Source organism: Phyllobates terribilis, unplaced genomic scaffold, assembly GCF_046119375.1.
Source record: "Phyllobates terribilis strain yellow unplaced genomic scaffold, ASM4611937v1 Scaffold_1__5_contigs__length_1240528914, whole genome shotgun sequence".
Lineage (NCBI taxonomy): Eukaryota > Metazoa > Chordata > Amphibia > Anura > Dendrobatidae > Phyllobates > Phyllobates terribilis.
In genome coordinates, this window is record NW_027362761.1 from 1,156,002,888 (window position 1) to 1,156,029,038 (window position 26,151).

General features: G+C 40.1%; 1 protein-coding gene across 2 annotated transcripts in view; it reads left to right on the top strand.

Annotated features, from left to right (window-relative positions):
- The window catches only part of LOC141172859 (uncharacterized), a 91,770-nt gene that overhangs the window by 45,603 nt on the left and 20,016 nt on the right, over positions 1-26,151 (top strand). For both annotated transcript variants that reach the window (XM_073657471.1, XM_073657462.1), the window contains exons 2-5: positions 22,225-22,327; positions 22,784-22,939; positions 24,105-24,155; positions 24,894-24,914. In XM_073657471.1, the coding sequence (XP_073513572.1) occupies positions 24,119-24,155; positions 24,894-24,914 (58 nt within the window). In that variant the 5' untranslated portion in view covers positions 22,225-22,327; positions 22,784-22,939; positions 24,105-24,118. The remainder of the gene's footprint in view (positions 1-22,224; positions 22,328-22,783; positions 22,940-24,104; positions 24,156-24,893; positions 24,915-26,151) is intronic.

The window sequence follows — 26,151 nt, forward strand, 5'->3', positions numbered from 1 at the left end:
ACAGTAGAGGGATAAGATACCCAGTGATGTCACAGTACATGGATAATAAGCACAGTGATGTCACAGTACAGGGATAATACACACAATGATGTCACAGCACAGGGAAAATAAGCACAGTGATGTCACAGTACAGGAATAATACACACAGTGATGTCACAGTACAGGAATAATACACACAGTGATGTCACAGTACAGAGACAATAAGCACAGTGATGTCACAGTACAGGGATTATACACACAGTCATGTCACCGTACAGAGATAATAAGCACAGTGATGTCACAGCACAGGGATAATATACACAGTGATGTCACAGTACAGTGATAATAAGCACAGTGGTGTCACAGTACAGAGATAATACACACAATGATGTCACAGTACAGGGATGATACACACAGTGATATCACAATACAGGGATAAGAAGCACAGTGATGTCACAGTACAGAGATAATAAGCACAATGGAGTCACAGTAGAGGGATAATATACACAGTGATGTCACAGTACAGGGATAATATACACAGTGATGTCACAGTACAGGGATAATAAGCAGAGTGATGTCACAGTACAGTGATAATAAGCACAGTGATGTCACAGTACAGAGATAGTACACACAGTGATGTCACAGTACAAGGATAATATACACAGTGATGTCACAGTACAGGGGTAATATACACAGTGATGTCACAGTACAGGGATAATACACACAGTGATGTCTCAGTACAGGGATAATACACACAGTGATGTCACAGTACAGGGATACTATACACAGGGATGTCACAGTACAGGGATAATAAGCACAGTGATGTCACAGTACAGAGAAAATACACACAGTGATGTCACAGTACATGGATAATACACACAGTGATGTCACAGTACAGGGATAATATACACAGTGATGTCACAGTACAGGGATAATATACACAGTGATGTCACAGTACAGGGAAAATAAGCACAGTGATGTCACAGTACAGGAATAATACACACAGTGATGTCACAGTACAGAGATATTAAGCACAGTGATGTCACAATACTGGGATTATACACACAGTGATGTCACCGTACAGAAATAATAAGCACAGTGATGTCACAGTACATGGATAATATACACAGTGATGTCACAGTACAGGGATAATAAGCACAGTGTTGTCACAGTACAGAGATAATACACACAGTGATGTCACAGTACAGGGATAATACACACAGTGATATCACAGTACAGGGATGATATACACAGTGTTGTCACAGTACAGGGATAATAAGCACAGTGATGTCACAGTACAGAGATAATACACACAGTGATGTCACAGTACAGGGATAATATACACAGTGATGTCACAGTACAGGGATAATATACACAGTGATGTCACAGTACAGTGATAATGAGCACAGTGATGTCACAGTACAGGGATAATATACACAGTGATGTCACAGTACAGGGATAAAAAGCACAGTGATGTCACAGTACAGGGATAATAAACACAGCGATGTCACAGTACAGGAATACTATACACAATGATGTCAGTACAGGGATAATACACACAGTGATGTCACAGTAAAGGGATAATATACACAGTGATGTCACAGTACAGGGTAATGAGCACAGTGATGTCATAGTACAGGGATAATACACACAGTGATGTCACAGTACAGGGATAATAAGCATAGTGATGTCACAGTACAGAGATAATACACACAGTGTTGTCACAGTACAGTGTTAATATACACATTGAAGTCACAGTACAGAGATAATACACACAGTGATGTTACAGTACAGAGATAATAAGCACAATGGAGTCACAGTAGAGGGATAATATACACAGTGATGTCACAGTACAGGGATAATATACACAGTGATGTCACAGTACAGGGATAATAAGCAGAGTGATGTCACAGTACAGTGATAATAAGCACAGTGATGTCACAGTACAGAGATAGTACACACAGTGATGTCACAGTACAAGGATAATATACACAGTGATGTCACAGTACAGGGGTAATACACACAGTGATGTCACAGTACAGGGATAATACACACAGTGATGTCTCAGTACAGGGATAATACACACAGTGATGTCACAGTACAGGGATACTATACACAGGGATGTCACAGTACAGGGATAATAAGCACAGTGATGTCACAGTACAGAGAAAATACACACAGTGATGTCACAGTACATGGATAATACACACAGTGATGTCACAGTACAGGGATAATATACACAGTGATGTCACAGTACAGGGATAATAAGCACAGTGATATCACAGTACAGGGCTAATATACACAGTGATGTCACAGTACAGGGATAATACACACAGTGATGTCACAGTTCAGGGATAATAAACACAGTGATGTCACAGTACAGGGATTATACACACAGTGATGTCACAGTACAGGGATAATAAACACAGCGATGTCACAATACAGGAATACTAAACACAGTGATGTCACAGTACAGGGATAATATACACTGATGTCACAGTACAGGGATAATAAGCACAGTGGTGTCACAGTACAGGAATAATACACACAGTGATGTCACAATACAGGGATAATATACACAGTGATGTCACAGTACAAGGATAATAAACAAAATGTTGTCACAGTACAGGAATACTAAACACAGTGATGTCACAGTACAGAGATAATACACACAGTGATGTCACAGTACAGGAATACTAAACACAGTGATGTCACAATACTGGAATACTAAACACAGTGATGTCACAATACAGGGATAATAAGCACAGTGATGTCACAGTACAGGGATAATATACACAGTGATGTCACAGTACAGGGATAATAAGCACAGTGATGTAACAGTAGAGGAATAATACACACAGTGATGTCACAGTACAGAGATAATAATCACAGTGATATCACAATACAGGGATTATACACACAGTGATGTCACAGTACAGAGATAATAAGCACAGTGATGTCACAGTACAGGGATAATATACATAGTGATGTCACAGTGCAGGGATAATAAGCACAGTGGTGTCACAGTACAGAGATAATACACACAGTGATGTCACAGTACAGGGATAATACACAGTGATATCACAGTACAGGGATAATATACACAGTGATGTCACAGTATAGGTTTAATAAGCACAGTGATGTCACAGTACAGAGATAATACACACAGTGATGTCACAATACATGGATAATATACACAGTGATGTCACAGTACAGGGATAATAAGCACAGTGATGTCACAGTATAGGGATAATAAGCGCAGTAATGTCACAGTACAGAGATAATACACACAGTGATGTCAAAGTACAGGGACAATATACACAGTGATGTCACAGTACAGGGATAATATACACAGTGATATCACAGTACAGGGATAATAAGCACAGTGATGTCACAGTACAGGGATAATAAGCACAGTGATGTCACAGTACAGAGATAATACACACAGTGATGTCACAGTACAGGGATAATATACACAGTGATGTCACAGTACAGGGATAACACACACAGTGTTGTCACAGTACAGGGATAATACACACAGTGATGTCACAGTACAGGGATAATATACACAGTGATGTCATAGTACAGAGATAATACAAACAGTGATGTCACAGTACAGGGATAATACACACAGTGATGTCACAATACAGGGAAAATACACACAGTGATGTCACAGTACAGGGATAATAATCACAGTGATGTCACAGTACAGGGATAATATACACAGTGATGTCACAGTACAGGGATAATAGGCACAGTGATGTCACAGTACAGGGATAATACACACAGTGATGTCACAGTACAGGGATAATATACACAGTGATGTCACAGTACAGGGATAATACACACAGTGATGTCACAGTACAGGGATAATAAACACAGCGATGTCATAGTACAGGGATAATAAACACAGCGATGTAACAGTACAAGAACACTAAACACAGTGATGTCACAGTGCAGGAATATTAAACACAGTGATGTCACAGTACAGGAATACTAAACACAGTGATGTCACAGTAGAGGGATAAGATACACAGTGATGTCACAGTACAGGGATAATAAGCACAATGATATCACAGTACAGGGATAATACACACAATGATGTCACAGTACAGGGAAAATAAGCACAGTGATGTCACAGTACAGGAATAATACACACAGTGATGTCACAGTACAGAGACAATAAGCACAGTGATGTCACAGTACAGGGATTATACACACAGTCATGTCACCGTACAGAGATAATAAGCACAGTGATGTCACAGTACAGGGATAATATACACAGTGATGTCACAATACAGGGATAATAAGCACAGTGGTGTCACAGTGCAGAGATAATACACACAATGATGTCACAGTACAGGGATAATACACTCAGTGATATCACAATACAGGGATAAGAAGCACAGTGATGTCACAGTACAGAGATAATACACACAGTGATGTCACAGTACAGGATAATACACACAGTGATGTCACAGTACAGGAATAATACACACAGTGATGTCACAGTACAGGGATAATATACACAGTGATGTCACAGTACAGGGATAATATGCACAGTGATGTCACAGTACTGGGATAATATACACAGTGATGTCACAGTGCAGAGATAATAAACACAGTGATGTCACAGTACAGGGATAATACACACAATGATGTCACAGTACAGGGAAAATAAGCACAGTGATGTCACAGTACAGGGATAATATACACAGTGATGTCACAGTACAGGGATAATATACACAATGATGTCACAGTACAGGGATAATAAGCACAGTGATATCACAGTACAGGGATAATACACACAGTGATGTCACAGTACAGGGATAATATACACAGTGATGTCACAGTACAGGGATAATAAACACAGTGATGTCACAGTACAGGGATAAAACACACTGTGATGTCACAGTACAGGGATAATAAACACAGTGATGTCACAGTACAGGGAAAATACACACAGTGATGTCACAGTACAGGGATAATACACACAGTAATGTCACAGTAAAGGGATAATAAACACAGTGATGTCACAGTATAGGGATAATAAACACAGCGATGTCACAGTACAGGGATAATAAACACAGCGATGTAACATTACAAGAACACTAAACACAGCGATGTCACAGTGCAGGAATATTAAACACAGCGATGTCACAGTACAGGAATAATAAGCACAGTGATGTCACAGTAGAGGGATAAGATACCCAGTGATGTCACAGTACATGGATAATAAGCACAGTGATGTCACAGTACAGGGATAATACACACAATGATGTCACAGTACAGGGAAAATAAGCACAGTGATGTCACAGTACAGGAATAATACACACAGTGATGTCACAGTACAGGAATAATACACACAGTGATGTCACAGTACAGAGACAATAAGCACAGTGATGTCACAGTACAGGGATTATACACACAGTCATGTCACCGTACAGAGATAATAAGCACAGTGATGTCACAGCACAGGGATAATATACACAGTGATGTCACAGTACAGTGATAATAAGCACAGTGGTGTCACAGTACAGAGATAATACACACAATGATGTCACAGTACAGGGATCATACACACAGTGATATCACAATACAGGGATAAGAAGCACAGTGATGTCACAGTACAGAGATAATACACACAGTGATGTCACAGTACAGGATAATACACACAGTGATGTCACAGTACAGGGATAATACACACAGTGATGTCACAGTACAGGGATAATAAACACAGTGATGTCACAGTACAGAGATAATAAGCACAGTGATGTCACAGTACAGGGATAATATACAAAGTGATGTCACAGTGCAGGGGTAATGCACACAGTAATGTCACAGTACAGGGATAATACACACAGTGATGTCACAGTACAGGGATAATACACACAGTGATGTCACAGTACAGGGATAATATACACAGTGATATCACAGTACTGGGATAATATACACAGTGATGTCACAGTACAGGGATAATATACACAGTGATGTCACAGTACAGGGATAAAAAGCACAGTGATGTCACAGTACAGGGATAATATACATAGTGATGTCACAGTACAGGGATAAAAAGCCCAGTGATGTCACTTTGCAGAGATAATAAACAGTGATGTCACAGTACAGGGATAATACACACAATGTTGTCACAGTACAGGGAAAATAAGCACAGTGATGTCACAGTACAGGAATAATACACACAGTGATGTCACAGTACAGAGACAATAAGCACAGTGATGTCACAGTACAAGGATTATACTCACAGTCATGTCACCGTACAGAGATAATAAGCACAGTGATGTCACAGTACAGGGATAATATACACAGTGATGTCACAGTACAGGGATAAAAAGCACAGTGATGTCACAGTACAGGGATAATATACATAGTGATGTCACAGTACAGGGATAAAAAGCACAGTGATGTCACAGTGCAGAGATAATAAACACAGTGATGTCACAGTACAGGGATAATACACACAGTGATGTCACAGTACAGGGATAATAAGCACAGTGATATCACAGTACAGGGATAATATACACAGTGATGTCACAGTAAAGGGATAATACACACAGTGATGTCACAGTACAGGGATAATAAACACAGCGATGTTACAGTACAGGGATAATAAACACAGCGATGTCACAGTACAGGAATACTAAACACAGCGATGTCACAGTTCAGGGATAATAAGCACAGTGATGTCACAGTACAGGGATAATATACACAGTGATGTCACAGTACAGGGATAATAAGGACAGTGATGTCACAGTACAGAGATAATAAGCACAGTGACGTCACAGTACAGAGATAACGAGCTCAGTGATGTCACAGTACAGGGATAATCTACACAGTGATGTCACAGTACAGGGATAATCTACACAGTGATGTCACAGTACAGGGATAATAAGCACAGTGATATCACAGTACAGGGATAATACACACAGTGATGTCACAGTACAGAGATATTAAGCACAGTGATGTCACAATACAGGGATTATACACACAGTGATGTCACCGTACAGAAATAATAAGCACAGTGATGTCACAGTACATGGATAATATACACAGTGATGTCACAGTACAGGCAAAATAAGCACAGTGATGTCACAGTACAGGAATAATACACACAGTGATGTCACAGTACAGAGATATTAAGCACAGTGATGTCACAATACAGGGATTATACACACAGTGATGTCATCGTACAGAAATAATAAGCACAGTGATGTCACAGTACATGGATAATATACACAGTGATGTCACAGTACAGGGATAATAAGCACAGTGTTGTCACAGTACAGAGATAATACACACAGTGATGTCACAGTACAGGGATAATACACACAGTGATATCACAGTACAGGGATAATATACACAGTGTTGTCACAGTACAGGGATAATAAGCACAGTGATGTCACAGTACAGGGATAATACACACAGTGATGTCACAGTACAGGGATAATATGAATAGTGATGTCACAGTACAGAGATAATACACACAGTGTTGTCACAGTACAGTGTTAATACACACAGTAAAGTCACAGTACAGAGATAATACACACAGTGATGTCACAGTACAGGGATAATACACACAGTAATGTCACAGTACAGGGATAATATACACAGTGATGTCACAGTACAGGGATAATGAGCACAGTGATGTCACAGTACAGGGATAATATACACAGTGATGTCACAGTACAGGGATAATGAGCACAGTGATGTCACAGTACAGGGATAATACACACAGTGATGTCACAGTACAGGGATAATATGAATAGTGATGTCACAGTACAGAGATAATACACACAGTGTTGTCACAGTACAGTGTTAATACACACAGTAAAGTCACAGTACAGAGATAATACACACAGTGATGTCACAGTACAGGGATAATACACACAGTAATGTCACAGTACAGGGATAATAAGCACAGTGGTGTCACAGTACAGGGATAATAAGCACAGTGATGTCACAGTACAGGGATAATAAGCACAGTGGTGTCACAGTACAGAGATAATAAGCACAGTGGTGTCACAGTACAGGGATAATACACACAGTGATGTCACAGTACAGGGATAATAAACACAGTGATGTCACAGTACAGGGATAATATACACAGTGATGTCACAGTGCAGGGGTAATGCACACAGTAATGTCACAGTACAGGGATAATACACACAGTGATGTCACAGTACAGGGATAATACACACAGTGATGTCACAGTACAGGGATAATATACACAATGATGTCACAGTACTGGGATAATATACACAGTGATGTCACAGTACAGGGATAATATACACAGTGATGTCACAGTACAGGGATAAAAAGCACAGTGATGTCACAGTACAGGGATAATATACATAGTGATGTCACAGTACAGGGATAAAAAGCACAGTGATGTCACAGGGCAGAGATAATAAACACAGTGATGTCACAGTACAGGGATAATACACACAGTGATGTCACAGTACAGGGATAATAAGCACAGTGATATCACAGTACAGGGATAATATACACAGTGATGTCACAGTAAAGGGATAATATACACAGTGATGTCACAGTACAGGGATAATACACACAGTGATGTCACAGTACAGGGATAATAAACACAGCGATGTCACAGTACAGGAATACTATACACAGTGATATCACAGTACAGGGATAATAAGCACAGTGATGTCACAGTACAGTTATAATATACACAGTGATGTCACAGTACAGGGATAATAAGGACAGTGATGTCACAGTACAGAGATAATAAGCACAGTGACGTCACAGTACAGAGATAACGAGCTCAGTGATGTCATAGTACAGGGATAATCTACACAGTGATGTCACAGTACAGGGATAATCTACACAGTGATATCACAGTACAGGGATAATACACACAGTGATGTCACAGTACAGAGATATTAAGCACAGTGATGTCACAATACAGGGATTATACACACAGTGATGTCACCGTACAGAAATAATAAGCACAGTGATGTCACAGTACATGGATAATATACACAGTGATGTCACAGTACAGGGAAAATAAGCACAGTGATGTCACAGTACAGGAATAATACACACAGTGATGTCACAGTACAGAGATATTAAGCACAGTGATGTCACAATACTGGGATTATACACACAGTGATGTCACCGTACAGAAATAATAAGCACAGTGATGTCACAGTACATGGATAATATACACAGTGATGTCACAGTACAGGGATAATAAGCACAGTGTTGTCACAGTACAGAGATAATACACACAGTGATGTCACAGTACAGGGATAATACACACAGTGATATCACAGTACAGGGATAATATACACAGTGTTGTCACAGTACAGGGATAATAAGCACAGTGATGTCACAGTACAGAGATAATACACACAGTGATGTCACAGTACAGGGATAATATACACAGTGATGTCACAGTACAGGGATAATATACACAGTGATGTCACAGTACAGGGATAATGAGCACAGTGATGTCACAGTACAGGGATAATACACACAGTGATGTCACAGTACAGGGATAATATGAATAGTGATGTCACAGTACAGAGATAATACACACAGTGATGTCACAGTACAGGGATAATACACACAGTGATGTCACAGTACAGGGATAACACACACAGTGTTGTCACAGTACAGGGATAATACACACAGTGATGTCACAGTACAGGGATAATATACACAGTGATGTCATAGTACAGAGATAATACAAACAGTGATGTCACAGTACAGGGATAATACACACAGTGATGTCACAATACAGGGAAAATACACACAGTGATGTCACAGTACAGGGATAATAATCACAGTGATGTCACAGTACAGGGATAATATACACAGTGATGTCACAGTACAGGGATAATAGGCACAGTGATGTCACAGTACAGGGATAATACACACAGTGATGTCACAGTACAGGGATAATATACACAGTGATGTCACAGTACAGGGATAATACACACAGTGATGTCACAGTACAGGGATAATAAACACAGCGATGTCATAGTACAGGGATAATAAACACAGCGATGTAACAGTACAAGAACACTAAACACAGTGATGTCACAGTGCAGGAATATTAAACACAGTGATGTCACAGTACAGGAATACTAAACACAGTGATGTCACAGTAGAGGGATAAGATACACAGTGATGTCACAGTACAGGGATAATAAGCACAATGATATCACAGTACAGGGATAATACACACAATGATGTCACAGTACAGGGAAAATAAGCACAGTGATGTCACAGTACAGGAATAATACACACAGTGATGTCACAGTACAGAGACAATAAGCACAGTGATGTCACAGTACAGGGATTATACACACAGTCATGTCACCGTACAGAGATAATAAGCACAGTGATGTCACAGTACAGGGATAATATACACAGTGATGTCACAATACAGGGATAATAAGCACAGTGGTGTCACAGTGCAGAGATAATACACACAATGATGTCACAGTACAGGGATAATACACTCAGTGATATCACAATACAGGGATAAGAAGCACAGTGATGTCACAGTACAGAGATAATACACACAGTGATGTCACAGTACAGGATAATACACACAGTGATGTCACAGTACAGGAATAATACACACAGTGATGTCACAGTACAGGGATAATATACACAGTGATGTCACAGTACAGGGATAATATGCACAGTGATGTCACAGTACTGGGATAATATACACAGTGATGTCACAGTGCAGAGATAATAAACACAGTGATGTCACAGTACAGGGATAATACACACAATGATGTCACAGTACAGGGAAAATAAGCACAGTGATGTCACAGTACAGGGATAATATACACAGTGATGTCACAGTACAGGGATAATATACACAATGATGTCACAGTACAGGGATAATAAGCACAGTGATATCACAGTACAGGGATAATACACACAGTGATGTCACAGTACAGGGATAATATACACAGTGATGTCACAGTACAGGGATAATAAACACAGTGATGTCACAGTACAGGGATAAAACACACTGTGATGTCACAGTACAGGGATAATAAACACAGTGATGTCACAGTACAGGGAAAATACACACAGTGATGTCACAGTACAGGGATAATACACACAGTAATGTCACAGTAAAGGGATAATAAACACAGTGATGTCACAGTATAGGGATAATAAACACAGCGATGTCACAGTACAGGGATAATAAACACAGCGATGTAACATTACAAGAACACTAAACACAGCGATGTCACAGTGCAGGAATATTAAACACAGCGATGTCACAGTACAGGAATAATAAGCACAGTGATGTCACAGTAGAGGGATAAGATACCCAGTGATGTCACAGTACATGGATAATAAGCACAGTGATGTCACAGTACAGGGATAATACACACAATGATGTCACAGCACAGGGAAAATAAGCACAGTGATGTCACAGTACAGGAATAATACACACAGTGATGTCACAGTACAGGAATAATACACACAGTGATGTCACAGTACAGAGACAATAAGCACAGTGATGTCACAGTACAGGGATTATACACACAGTCATGTCACCGTACAGAGATAATAAGCACAGTGATGTCACAGCACAGGGATAATATACACAGTGATGTCACAGTACAGTGATAATAAGCACAGTGGTGTCACAGTACAGAGATAATACACACAATGATGTCACAGTACAGGGATGATACACACAGTGATATCACAATACAGGGATAAGAAGCACAGTGATGTCACAGTACAGAGATAATAAGCACAATGGAGTCACAGTAGAGGGATAATATACACAGTGATGTCACAGTACAGGGATAATATACACAGTGATGTCACAGTACAGGGATAATAAGCAGAGTGATGTCACAGTACAGTGATAATAAGCACAGTGATGTCACAGTACAGAGATAGTACACACAGTGATGTCACAGTACAAGGATAATATACACAGTGATGTCACAGTACAGGGGTAATATACACAGTGATGTCACAGTACAGGGATAATACACACAGTGATGTCTCAGTACAGGGATAATACACACAGTGATGTCACAGTACAGGGATACTATACACAGGGATGTCACAGTACAGGGATAATAAGCACAGTGATGTCACAGTACAGAGAAAATACACACAGTGATGTCACAGTACATGGATAATACACACAGTGATGTCACAGTACAGGGATAATATACACAGTGATGTCACAGTACAGGGATAATATACACAGTGATGTCACAGTACAGGGAAAATAAGCACAGTGATGTCACAGTACAGGAATAATACACACAGTGATGTCACAGTACAGAGATATTAAGCACAGTGATGTCACAATACTGGGATTATACACACAGTGATGTCACCGTACAGAAATAATAAGCACAGTGATGTCACAGTACATGGATAATATACACAGTGATGTCACAGTACAGGGATAATAAGCACAGTGTTGTCACAGTACAGAGATAATACACACAGTGATGTCACAGTACAGGGATAATACACACAGTGATATCACAGTACAGGGATGATATACACAGTGTTGTCACAGTACAGGGATAATAAGCACAGTGATGTCACAGTACAGAGATAATACACACAGTGATGTCACAGTACAGGGATAATATACACAGTGATGTCACAGTACAGGGATAATATACACAGTGATGTCACAGTACAGTGATAATGAGCACAGTGATGTCACAGTACAGGGATAATATACACAGTGATGTCACAGTACAGGGATAAAAAGCACAGTGATGTCACAGTACAGGGATAATAAACACAGCGATGTCACAGTACAGGAATACTATACACAATGATGTCAGTACAGGGATAATACACACAGTGATGTCACAGTAAAGGGATAATATACACAGTGATGTCACAGTACAGGGTAATGAGCACAGTGATGTCATAGTACAGGGATAATACACACAGTGATGTCACAGTACAGGGATAATAAGCATAGTGATGTCACAGTACAGAGATAATACACACAGTGTTGTCACAGTACAGTGTTAATATACACATTGAAGTCACAGTACAGAGATAATACACACAGTGATGTTACAGTACAGAGATAATAAGCACAATGGAGTCACAGTAGAGGGATAATATACACAGTGATGTCACAGTACAGGGATAATATACACAGTGATGTCACAGTACAGGGATAATAAGCAGAGTGATGTCACAGTACAGTGATAATAAGCACAGTGATGTCACAGTACAGAGATAGTACACACAGTGATGTCACAGTACAAGGATAATATACACAGTGATGTCACAGTACAGGGGTAATACACACAGTGATGTCACAGTACAGGGATAATACACACAGTGATGTCTCAGTACAGGGATAATACACACAGTGATGTCACAGTACAGGGATACTATACACAGGGATGTCACAGTACAGGGATAATAAGCACAGTGATGTCACAGTACAGAGAAAATACACACAGTGATGTCACAGTACATGGATAATACACACAGTGATGTCACAGTACAGGGATAATATACACAGTGATGTCACAGTACAGGGATAATAAGCACAGTGATATCACAGTACAGGGCTAATATACACAGTGATGTCACAGTACAGGGATAATACACACAGTGATGTCACAGTTCAGGGATAATAAACACAGTGATGTCACAGTACAGGGATTATACACACAGTGATGTCACAGTACAGGGATAATAAACACAGCGATGTCACAATACAGGAATACTAAACACAGTGATGTCACAGTACAGGGATAATATACACTGATGTCACAGTACAGGGATAATAAGCACAGTGGTGTCACAGTACAGGAATAATACACACAGTGATGTCACAATACAGGGATAATATACACAGTGATGTCACAGTACAAGGATAATAAACAAAATGTTGTCACAGTACAGGAATACTAAACACAGTGATGTCACAGTACAGAGATAATACACACAGTGATGTCACAGTACAGGAATACTAAACACAGTGATGTCACAATACTGGAATACTAAACACAGTGATGTCACAATACAGGGATAATAAGCACAGTGATGTCACAGTACAGGGATAATATACACAGTGATGTCACAGTACAGGGATAATAAGCACAGTGATGTAACAGTAGAGGAATAATACACACAGTGATGTCACAGTACAGAGATAATAATCACAGTGATATCACAATACAGGGATTATACACACAGTGATGTCACAGTACAGAGATAATAAGCACAGTGATGTCACAGTACAGGGATAATATACATAGTGATGTCACAGTGCAGGGATAATAAGCACAGTGGTGTCACAGTACAGAGATAATACACACAGTGATGTCACAGTACAGGGATAATACACAGTGATATCACAGTACAGGGATAATATACACAGTGATGTCACAGTATAGGTTTAATAAGCACAGTGATGTCACAGTACAGAGATAATACACACAGTGATGTCACAATACATGGATAATATACACAGTGATGTCACAGTACAGGGATAATAAGCACAGTGATGTCACAGTATAGGGATAATAAGCGCAGTAATGTCACAGTACAGAGATAATACACACAGTGATGTCAAAGTACAGGGACAATATACACAGTGATGTCACAGTACAGGGATAATATACACAGTGATATCACAGTACAGGGATAATAAGCACAGTGATGTCACAGTACAGGGATAATAAGCACAGTGATGTCACAGTACAGAGATAATACACACAGTGATGTCACAGTACAGGGATAATATACACAGTGATGTCACAGTACAGGGATAACACACACAGTGTTGTCACAGTACAGGGATAATACACACAGTGATGTCACAGTACAGGGATAATATACACAGTGATGTCATAGTACAGAGATAATACAAACAGTGATGTCACAGTACAGGGATAATACACACAGTGATGTCACAATACAGGGAAAATACACACAGTGATGTCACAGTACAGGGATAATAATCACAGTGATGTCACAGTACAGGGATAATATACACAGTGATGTCACAGTACAGGGATAATAGGCACAGTGATGTCACAGTACAGGGATAATACACACAGTGATGTCACAGTACAGGGATAATATACACAGTGATGTCACAGTACAGGGATAATACACACAGTGATGTCACAGTACAGGGATAATAAACACAGCGATGTCATAGTACAGGGATAATAAACACAGCGATGTAACAGTACAAGAACACTAAACACAGTGATGTCACAGTGCAGGAATATTAAACACAGTGATGTCACAGTACAGGAATACTAAACACAGTGATGTCACAGTAGAGGGATAAGATACACAGTGATGTCACAGTACAGGGATAATAAGCACAATGATATCACAGTACAGGGATAATACACACAATGATGTCACAGTACAGGGAAAATAAGCACAGTGATGTCACAGTACAGGAATAATACACACAGTGATGTCACAGTACAGAGACAATAAGCACAGTGATGTCACAGTACAGGGATTATACACACAGTCATGTCACCGTACAGAGATAATAAGCACAGTGATGTCACAGTACAGGGATAATATACACAGTGATGTCACAATACAGGGATAATAAGCACAGTGGTGTCACAGTGCAGAGATAATACACACAATGATGTCACAGTACAGGGATAATACACTCAGTGATATCACAATACAGGGATAAGAAGCACAGTGATGTCACAGTACAGAGATAATACACACAGTGATGTCACAGTACAGGATAATACACACAGTGATGTCACAGTACAGGAATAATACACACAGTGATGTCACAGTACAGGGATAATATACACAGTGATGTCACAGTACAGGGATAATATGCACAGTGATGTCACAGTACTGGGATAATATACACAGTGATGTCACAGTGCAGAGATAATAAACACAGTGATGTCACAGTACAGGGATAATACACACAATGATGTCACAGTACAGGGAAAATAAGCACAGTGATGTCACAGTACAGGGATAATATACACAGTGATGTCACAGTACAGGGATAATATACACAATGATGTCACAGTACAGGGATAATAAGCACAGTGATATCACAGTACAGGGATAATACACACAGTGATGTCACAGTACAGGGATAATATACACAGTGATGTCACAGTACAGGGATAATAAACACAGTGATGTCACAGTACAGGGATAAAACACACTGTGATGTCACAGTACAGGGATAATAAACACAGTGATGTCACAGTACAGGGAAAATACACACAGTGATGTCACAGTACAGGGATAATACACACAGTAATGTCACAGTAAAGGGATAATAAACACAGTGATGTCACAGTATAGGGATAATAAACACAGCGATGTCACAGTACAGGGATAATAAACACAGCGATGTAACATTACAAGAACACTAAACACAGCGATGTCACAGTGCAGGAATATTAAACACAGCGATGTCACAGTACAGGAATAATAAGCACAGTGATGTCACAGTAGAGGGATAAGATACCCAGTGATGTCACAGTACATGGATAATAAGCACAGTGATGTCACAGTACAGGGATAATACACACAATGATGTCACAGTACAGGGAAAATAAGCACAGTGATGTCACAGTACAGGAATAATACACACAGTGATGTCACAGTACAGGAATAATACACACAGTGATGTCACAGTACAGAGACAATAAGCACAGTGATGTCACAGTACAGGGATTATACACACAGTCATGTCACCGTACAGAGATAATAAGCACAGTGATGTCACAGCACAGGGATAATATACACAGTGATGTCACAGTACAGTGATAATAAGCACAGTGGTGTCACAGTACAGAGATAATACACACAATGATGTCACAGTACAGGGATCATACACACAGTGATATCACAATACAGGGATAAGAAGCACAGTGATGTCACAGTACAGAGATAATACACACAGTGATGTCACAGTACAGGATAATACACACAGTGATGTCACAGTACAGGGATAATACACACAGTGATGTCACAGTACAGGGATAATAAACACAGTGATGTCACAGTACAGAGATAATAAGCACAGTGATGTCACAGTACAGGGATAATATACAAAGTGATGTCACAGTGCAGGGGTAATGCACACAGTAATGTCACAGTACAGGGATAATACACACAGTGATGTCACAGTACAGGGATAATACACACAGTGATGTCACAGTACAGGGATAATATACACAGTGATATCACAGTACTGGGATAATATACACAGTGATGTCACAGTACAGGGATAATATACACAGTGATGTCACAGTACAGGGATAAAAAGCACAGTGATGTCACAGTACAGGGATAATATACATAGTGATGTCACAGTACAGGGATAAAAAGCCCAGTGATGTCACTTTGCAGAGATAATAAACAGTGATGTCACAGTACAGGGATAATACACACAATGTTGTCACAGTACAGGGAAAATAAGCACAGTGATGTCACAGTACAGGAATAATACACACAGTGATGTCACAGTACAGAGACAATAAGCACAGTGATGTCACAGTACAAGGATTATACTCACAGTCATGTCACCGTACAGAGATAATAAGCACAGTGATGTCACAGTACAGGGATAATATACACAGTGATGTCACAGTACAGGGATAAAAAGCACAGTGATGTCACAGTACAGGGATAATATACATAGTGATGTCACAGTACAGGGATAAAAAGCACAGTGATGTCACAGTGCAGAGATAATAAACACAGTGATGTCACAGTACAGGGATAATACACACAGTGATGTCACAGTACAGGGATAATAAGCACAGTGATATCACAGTACAGGGATAATATACACAGTGATGTCACAGTAAAGGGATAATACACACAGTGATGTCACAGTACAGGGATAATAAACACAGCGATGTTACAGTACAGGGATAATAAACACAGCGATGTCACAGTACAGGAATACTAAACACAGCGATGTCACAGTTCAGGGATAATAAGCACAGTGATGTCACAGTACAGGGATAATATACACAGTGATGTCACAGTACAGGGATAATAAGGACAGTGATGTCACAGTACAGAGATAATAAGCACAGTGACGTCACAGTACAGAGATAACGAGCTCAGTGATGTCACAGTACAGGGATAATCTACACAGTGATGTCACAGTACAGGGATAATCTACACAGTGATGTCACAGTACAGGGATAATAAGCACAGTGATATCACAGTACAGGGATAATACACACAGTGATGTCACAGTACAGAGATATTAAGCACAGTGATGTCACAATACAGGGATTATACACACAGTGATGTCACCGTACAGAAATAATAAGCACAGTGATGTCACAGTACATGGATAATATACACAGTGATGTCACAGTACAGGCAAAATAAGCACAGTGATGTCACAGTACAGGAATAATACACACAGTGATGTCACAGTACAGAGATATTAAGCACAGTGATGTCACAATACAGGGATTATACACACAGTGATGTCATCGTACAGAAATAATAAGCACAGTGATGTCACAGTACATGGATAATATACACAGTGATGTCACAGTACAGGGATAATAAGCACAGTGTTGTCACAGTACAGAGATAATACACACAGTGATGTCACAGTACAGGGATAATACACACAGTGATATCACAGTACAGGGATAATATACACAGTGTTGTCACAGTACAGGGATAATAAGCACAGTGATGTCACAGTACAGGGATAATACACACAGTGATGTCACAGTACAGGGATAATATGAATAGTGATGTCACAGTACAGAGATAATACACACAGTGTTGTCACAGTACAGTGTTAATACACACAGTAAAGTCACAGTACAGAGATAATACACACAGTGATGTCACAGTACAGGGATAATACACACAGTAATGTCACAGTACAGGGATAATATACACAGTGATGTCACAGTACAGGGATAATGAGCACAGTGATGTCACAGTACAGGGATAATATACACAGTGATGTCACAGTACAGGGATAATGAGCACAGTGATGTCACAGTACAGGGATAATACACACAGTGATGTCACAGTACAGGGATAATATGAATAGTGATGTCACAGTACAGAGATAATACACACAGTGTTGTCACAGTACAGTGTTAATACACACAGTAAAGTCACAGTACAGAGATAATACACACAGTGATGTCACAGTACAGGGATAATACACACAGTAATGTCACAGTACAGGGATAATAAGCACAGTGGTGTCACAGTACAGGGATAATAAGCACAGTGATGTCACAGTACAGGGATAATAAGCACAGTGGTGTCACAGTACAGAGATAATAAGCACAGTGGTGTCACAGTACAGGGATAATACACACAGTGATGTCACAGTACAGGGATAATAAACACAGTGATGTCACAGTACAGGGATAATATACACAGTGATGTCACAGTGCAGGGGTAATGCACACAGTAATGTCACAGTACAGGGATAATACACACAGTGATGTCACAGTACAGGGATAATACACACAGTGATGTCACAGTACAGGGATAATATACACAATGATGTCACAGTACTGGGATAATATACACAGTGATGTCACAGTACAGGGATAATATACACAGTGATGTCACAGTACAGGGATAAAAAGCACAGTGATGTCACAGTACAGGGATAATATACATAGTGATGTCACAGTACAGGGATAAAAAGCACAGTGATGTCACAGGGCAGAGATAATAAACACAGTGATGTCACAGTACAGGGATAATACACACAGTGATGTCACAGTACAGGGATAATAAGCACAGTGATATCACAGTACAGGGATAATATACACAGTGATGTCACAGTAAAGGGATAATATACACAGTGATGTCACAGTACAGGGATAATACACACAGTGATGTCACAGTACAGGGATAATAAACACAGCGATGTCACAGTACAGGAATACTATACACAGTGATATCACAGTACAGGGATAATAAGCACAGTGATGTCACAGTACAGTTATAATATACACAGTGATGTCACAGTACAGGGATAATAAGGACAGTGATGTCACAGTACAGAGATAATAAGCACAGTGACGTCACAGTACAGAGATAACGAGCTCAGTGATGTCATAGTACAGGGATAATCTACACAGTGATGTCACAGTACAGGGATAATCTACACAGTGATATCACAGTACAGGGATAATACACACAGTGATGTCACAGTACAGAGATATTAAGCACAGTGATGTCACAATACAGGGATTATACACACAGTGATGTCACCGTACAGAAATAATAAGCACAGTGATGTCACAGTACATGGATAATATACACAGTGATGTCACAGTACAGGGAAAATAAGCACAGTGATGTCACAGTACAGGAATAATACACACAGTGATGTCACAGTACAGAGATATTAAGCACAGTGATGTCACAATACTGGGATTATACACACAGTGATGTCACCGTACAGAAATAATAAGCACAGTGATGTCACAGTACATGGATAATATACACAGTGATGTCACAGTACAGGGATAATAAGCACAGTGTTGTCACAGTACAGAGATAATACACACAGTGATGTCACAGTACAGGGATAATACACACAGTGATATCACAGTACAGGGATAATATACACAGTGTTGTCACAGTACAGGGATAATAAGCACAGTGATGTCACAGTACAGAGATAATACACACAGTGATGTCACAGTACAGGGATAATATACACAGTGATGTCACAGTACAGGGATAATATACACAGTGATGTCACAGTACAGGGATAATGAGCACAGTGATGTCACAGTACAGGGATAATACACACAGTGATGTCACAGTACAGGGATAATATGAATAGTGATGTCACAGTACAGAGATAATACACACAGTGTTGTCACAGTACAGTGTTAATACACACAGTAAAGTCACAGTACAGAGATAATACACACAGTGATGTCACAGTACAGGGATAATACACACAGTAATGTCACAGTACAGGGATTATAAGCACAGTGGTGTCACAGTACAGGGATAATAAGCACAGTGATGTCACAGTACAGGGATAATAAGCACAGTGGTGTCACAGTACAGGGATAATAAGCACAGTGGTGTCACAGTACAGGGATAATAAGCACAGTGATGTCACAGTACAGGGATAATACACACAGTGATGTCACAGTACAGGAATAATTCAGTGATGTCACAGTACAGGGATAATAAGCACAGTGATGTCACAGTACAGGGATAATACAGTGATGTCACAGTACAGGGATAATATACACAGTGATGTCACAGTACAGGGATAATAAGCACAGTGGTGTCACAGTACAGGGATAATAAGCACAGTGATGTCACAGTAGAGGGATAACGCACACAGTGATGTCACAGTATAAAAATAATAAACACAGTGATGTCACAGTACAGGGATAATACACACTGTGATGTCACAGTACAGGGATAATAAACACAGTGATGTCACAGTACAGGGATAATAAGCACAATGGTGTCACAGTAGAGAGATAACGCACACAATGTTGTCACAGTACAGGGTTTGGAAACACAGTAATTAAAGGGTGCTTATCACTTTTAAAAACTTTTTTTTTACATTATATGGGCTGCAAAGTTGATTGGTGGGTGTGTGGGTTCTGAAACCGCCAATGATTGCTCAAAACATTGCTCTCAAATGTGCAGCTCTGGCAGGAGAGAGTACAAACAAAGCAGTGTATGGGCTGTATATTCTATTCGTTCGTACACTACCTTCATGGAGTGGTGTATAGACCCATAGAGTCTGTGCGACCACTTCGGCAGGAGCTACATACTTCAGATTGGTGTTTTGAGCAATCATTGGGAGTCTCATGACCTGCACATGAGGATTAACATTATTTCTGATTGTTAATGACTTGTGTCCTGTATTTTCCCTGGTTTCCATCCCACACACTATCTCTAATTTGCAATTGACTGTGAATTAGTGGCTGGAGAACAGCTGCTATGATGTGTCCCATACATTAAACACACAAAGGGATTCCTGCTCTTTTTCCTTTTCTAGCACACAGACATGAGCATCAAAGGTATAGAGGAAATTATACAGCAGTACTGAGCAGTGTAGATGGTAATCCAACACCAGGATATATTTACAAATATTATTGATTCATGTAAAGTTTGTTAGAAGTACAGTTCCCATTTAGGCTTCTATGGATGTTAGTTTTTCTTCTCACTAAGTTTTTTTCTTCCATTAAATATATACACTAGGAAGTCTCCCGATGTTTACGCCTAGCAGACGGTAGGCTGCAACGCTATCAGGAGCGGGTGGTGGAGAACCCATTAAAGAAGAAGAAGCTTGGAAACCATATTAGTGAGTACAGATTACTTGCATGAGGTGCTAGACTTGAGTTTTTGCATGACATAGGCCCTAATCAACAATGGAAGCAAGTTTTTCACCCTGCAAAGAGAGACTTTGGCAATGGTAAACTGAAGGTTGGCAGTTATGACTGGGACCTATCCCGAGCTGACCAAGTGAAGAGTGGAGTAGTGCGACTGCTTTACCAAGTGGATGTCATGGAGCAGTTAGTGAATTAAACAAGTGACTGTTATGGGTCATGGGATGATTCTGGAAGGTGAGATATCCTCCATCAGCCTGGAGTCATTAGCTCTGATGGCACTGTGGGAATAGTCAGCCTGGTGAGGGAATCAGTGTTGAGTGAGCGAGAGAGTGCTCAAATCCGGAGTGGCAGTGGATAGACCCTGTATGGAGTTAAGGGAGATCTTTATCTTTGTGGACCTGAAAATAATTATTTGATATCTACTGTAGTTACCCTGCAAGTCTGAAGAGTGGCCTGGTAGTTTAGTCCCGGACTAGACTGGACTGTGGAGTAGACGGTGGAAGCGGTGTTGCAGCGGGAGCTCTTGAGAATCAGTTCCACGGAGAGAAGACTGCTCTACTGTCCTGCCCTGTTCCATTTTTGGGGTATATTTGGTTAATTTTACAATATTAACTTTCATTCTAAATAAGTGTTTATTCACAAACCACCCTTCTTTCTGTGAAGACACAAAGATTATTTCCTCGTAAAAAAAGTACAATTGCTGGTACTAGAATCTAAACATACAGTATACCGGAATGCAGTAATTCCAGTTCAGTCTGGCCTGATCATCATCGCATCGCGTGTCATTACATAAGGCATTTATGCCATGGCTTACTTACATATATTTATTTTACTACATGTGCAAATATTTTCTACAGGATTTTTTAAAACCCTTATTTTCTTGCCAGAACGTCAAAAATTTTGCATGCATTATATGACTTCCAGGATCACTTTCAGGAGTATAAATCTTTAGCTGCATTTTTATAGGGGATATCTACATTCCAGTAAATAAAGCATATAACAATCACCTGTTTCCTTTTTCCCTTCTGCTTCTTTAAATTATGCATACAAGCAGTTTTTGGCATCTTACAACAAAAATCTAAACAGTGCAGAACTCACAATAAAATTAGACTGAGTATTATATGCAAAGTATAACATAGCGTATAACGGCACAGGTCACCAGTAACTTCACCCGTGGTCACAGGTCAAGGAAGGGGAGGTCCATTGCTTAGTCAATCTTCATCAGATTTAATTTCACCAGTCTTACATTTGATTGGCTGAGCAGTCATTTATGTGTGTCAGGAGGGATCGGCAAGTAGAAAGCAGAGTTGACCCAAAAAGCCTCAGATTAGGAAAGATCATTGATCACTTTTGTTTTTTATGTTATTTTGACATATTGGCTCTGTCACCCTTTTAAAAGCCTTGCGCCCCTTTGCATATGTAAGACATAGAGAAGACCACCAGTGAGGACCTCTTCCTATGAGAGAGAGCTGAGAAACACTCAGAAACACTGAATTGTTTGGACAAGGATCGTAAACATTGTAGACAATTAAGGTCCTCCATATAATTCTACATTTCTCCTGCAGTGCTCATCATAGAAGAAACATTTGGCCAGACTCTAGTAATAACACTGATCTCGGGTGGTTGGTAAAACCCAAACCCATGGTAAAACCCAACTGACCGCCGAACCAACTTACATTGACAAAGCACTGTCTTCTTCATGACACGATGAGGTCCAGTTTGTCTTATGCATTATGATTTCTTCTTCAGGGGAATTACTCTAAATGGCTACATGGGACAATGAATATCAAATTCCTACAGGTGAGATCACAAGGCCACTCTTAGATATAGCCCACTCATTATTTTCTTAAACAGGACCTGTCACTTGCCATAAATATGTATTTTTTTTCCTGGTTTAAATGCTGGTGTTCTCCGGAATCTGGTGGTTTTTTTTGTTCTTTTGCCTCTCTGTGCCTGAAATATGCCCCTCTATTCCCTGTATATGAATCTTGTCTTGTTAGCCAATGGGGCGTGTTCCACATTTTTTATATGGGAGTCTTTTTAAATCTCATGCCCCCTTGGCAATAAGACTAGATTTACAGACAGAGAAGAGGAGGCCATATCTCAGGAATGGAGAGGCTCAGGAACAAAAGAAAAACCACCCCAGATTCAGAAGAACAGCGTTATTTACAACTGGGGGAAAAAACGTACATCTTTATAACAAGTGACAGGCTATTTTTAAAATCTAATAGGACCCAAGGTTCTAATGCCATTTTGGAAAAAAATAATCCAATTGCCAAGGATGTTAATGAATGTCGATCATTATCTTCCTGACCCCTCTATAGACAGCTGTTTCAGGGTGCTTGCCACTCATCAGTGTGGAGCAAGGTTTGACTTATACTGAAAAGGAATCACCACTAATAAATTATTTCCCATTATTAGTCTGGAATAACTTTATATAATAGAATAAATAAATTGAATCTGTAAAAATTGTTCTTCAATGATTTTTCAATAATTAATAGTAATGTTCTAATCTACATTAATCTGTGTCTTTTTCAGATACACATGATCTAGAGAGACGTAAGTACGGTAGTGTTTTTGCTACAATAGACATTATTGATAAAATGGATCTTTTGGTATATTAGATTGATCTTGTTAAAGGGGTTGTCCACTACTTGGACAACCCCTTCTTACATACTGTTTTCCACAGTATAAAATAGAGATAGCAGATACTCACTGCCTGCACCGTTCCAGAGATGTTGGTGCCAGATTTCTTGGCACTCACATTACATTGTTATGCCACGAGAGCACTGCAGCCAAACAATGGCCACAAATGGGCTTCTTCGTTCAAACTTCCCTTGGATGAAACTTTGACATCCTAAGGGAAGTGAGAGCACTGCAGCCGCTGATTGACTGCAGCACGGTGTTACACCGGCACCAAGATACCCTGTGCCAATATTGCTGGAATGGTGCAGAAGGTGAGTATCTCTGTTATTTTTATTTTTCGCTAAGGAATACAGTATTTAATAAGGGGTTATCCAAGTAATAGACAATTAAAAATGTAATTAAATGTAATTAGCTGGGGAATAGATATGTACAGAATATCCTGGAGGATGCTGGAAAAAGAGGAGATGGCACCCTGGTGTCCATGTGCTCATTTAGGCATGGATAACAGAGGAGTGTAAGAAATATGGACCTTAAAGGGGTTGTCCACTACTACTAGGACAAATCCTTCTCATTCTGAATGTTTGCTCCCATTAAAATAAAGACACATACTCACTTGTGGTGCCAGCAGTGTTCCATCGGTGTCGGCAGTGTTCCATCGGTGTCGGCAGTGTTCCATCGGTGTCGACAGTGTTCCATCGGTGTCGACAGTGTTCCGTAGGTGTCGGCAGTGTTCCGTAGGTGTCGGCAGTGTTCCGTAGGTGTCGGCAGTGTTCCGTAGGTGTCGGCAGTGTTCCATCGGTGTCGACAGTGTTCCATCGGTGTCGGCAGTGTTCCGTAGGTGTCGGCAGTGTTCCGTAGGTGTCTGCAGTGTTCCGTAGGTGTCGGCAGTGTTTCGTAGGTGTCGGCAGTGTTCCATCGGTGTCGGCAGTGTTCCGTAGGTGTCGGCAGTGTTCCGTAGGTGTCGGCAGTGTTCCATCGGTGTCGGCAGTGTTCTATCGGTGTTGGCAGTTTTCCATCGGTGGCGGCAGTGTTCCATCGGTGTCGGCAGTGTTCCATCAGTGTCGGCAGTGTTCCGTAGGTGTCGGCAGTGTTCCGTAGGTGTCGGCAGTGTTCCATCGGTGTCGGCAGTGTTCCATTGGTGTCGGCAGTG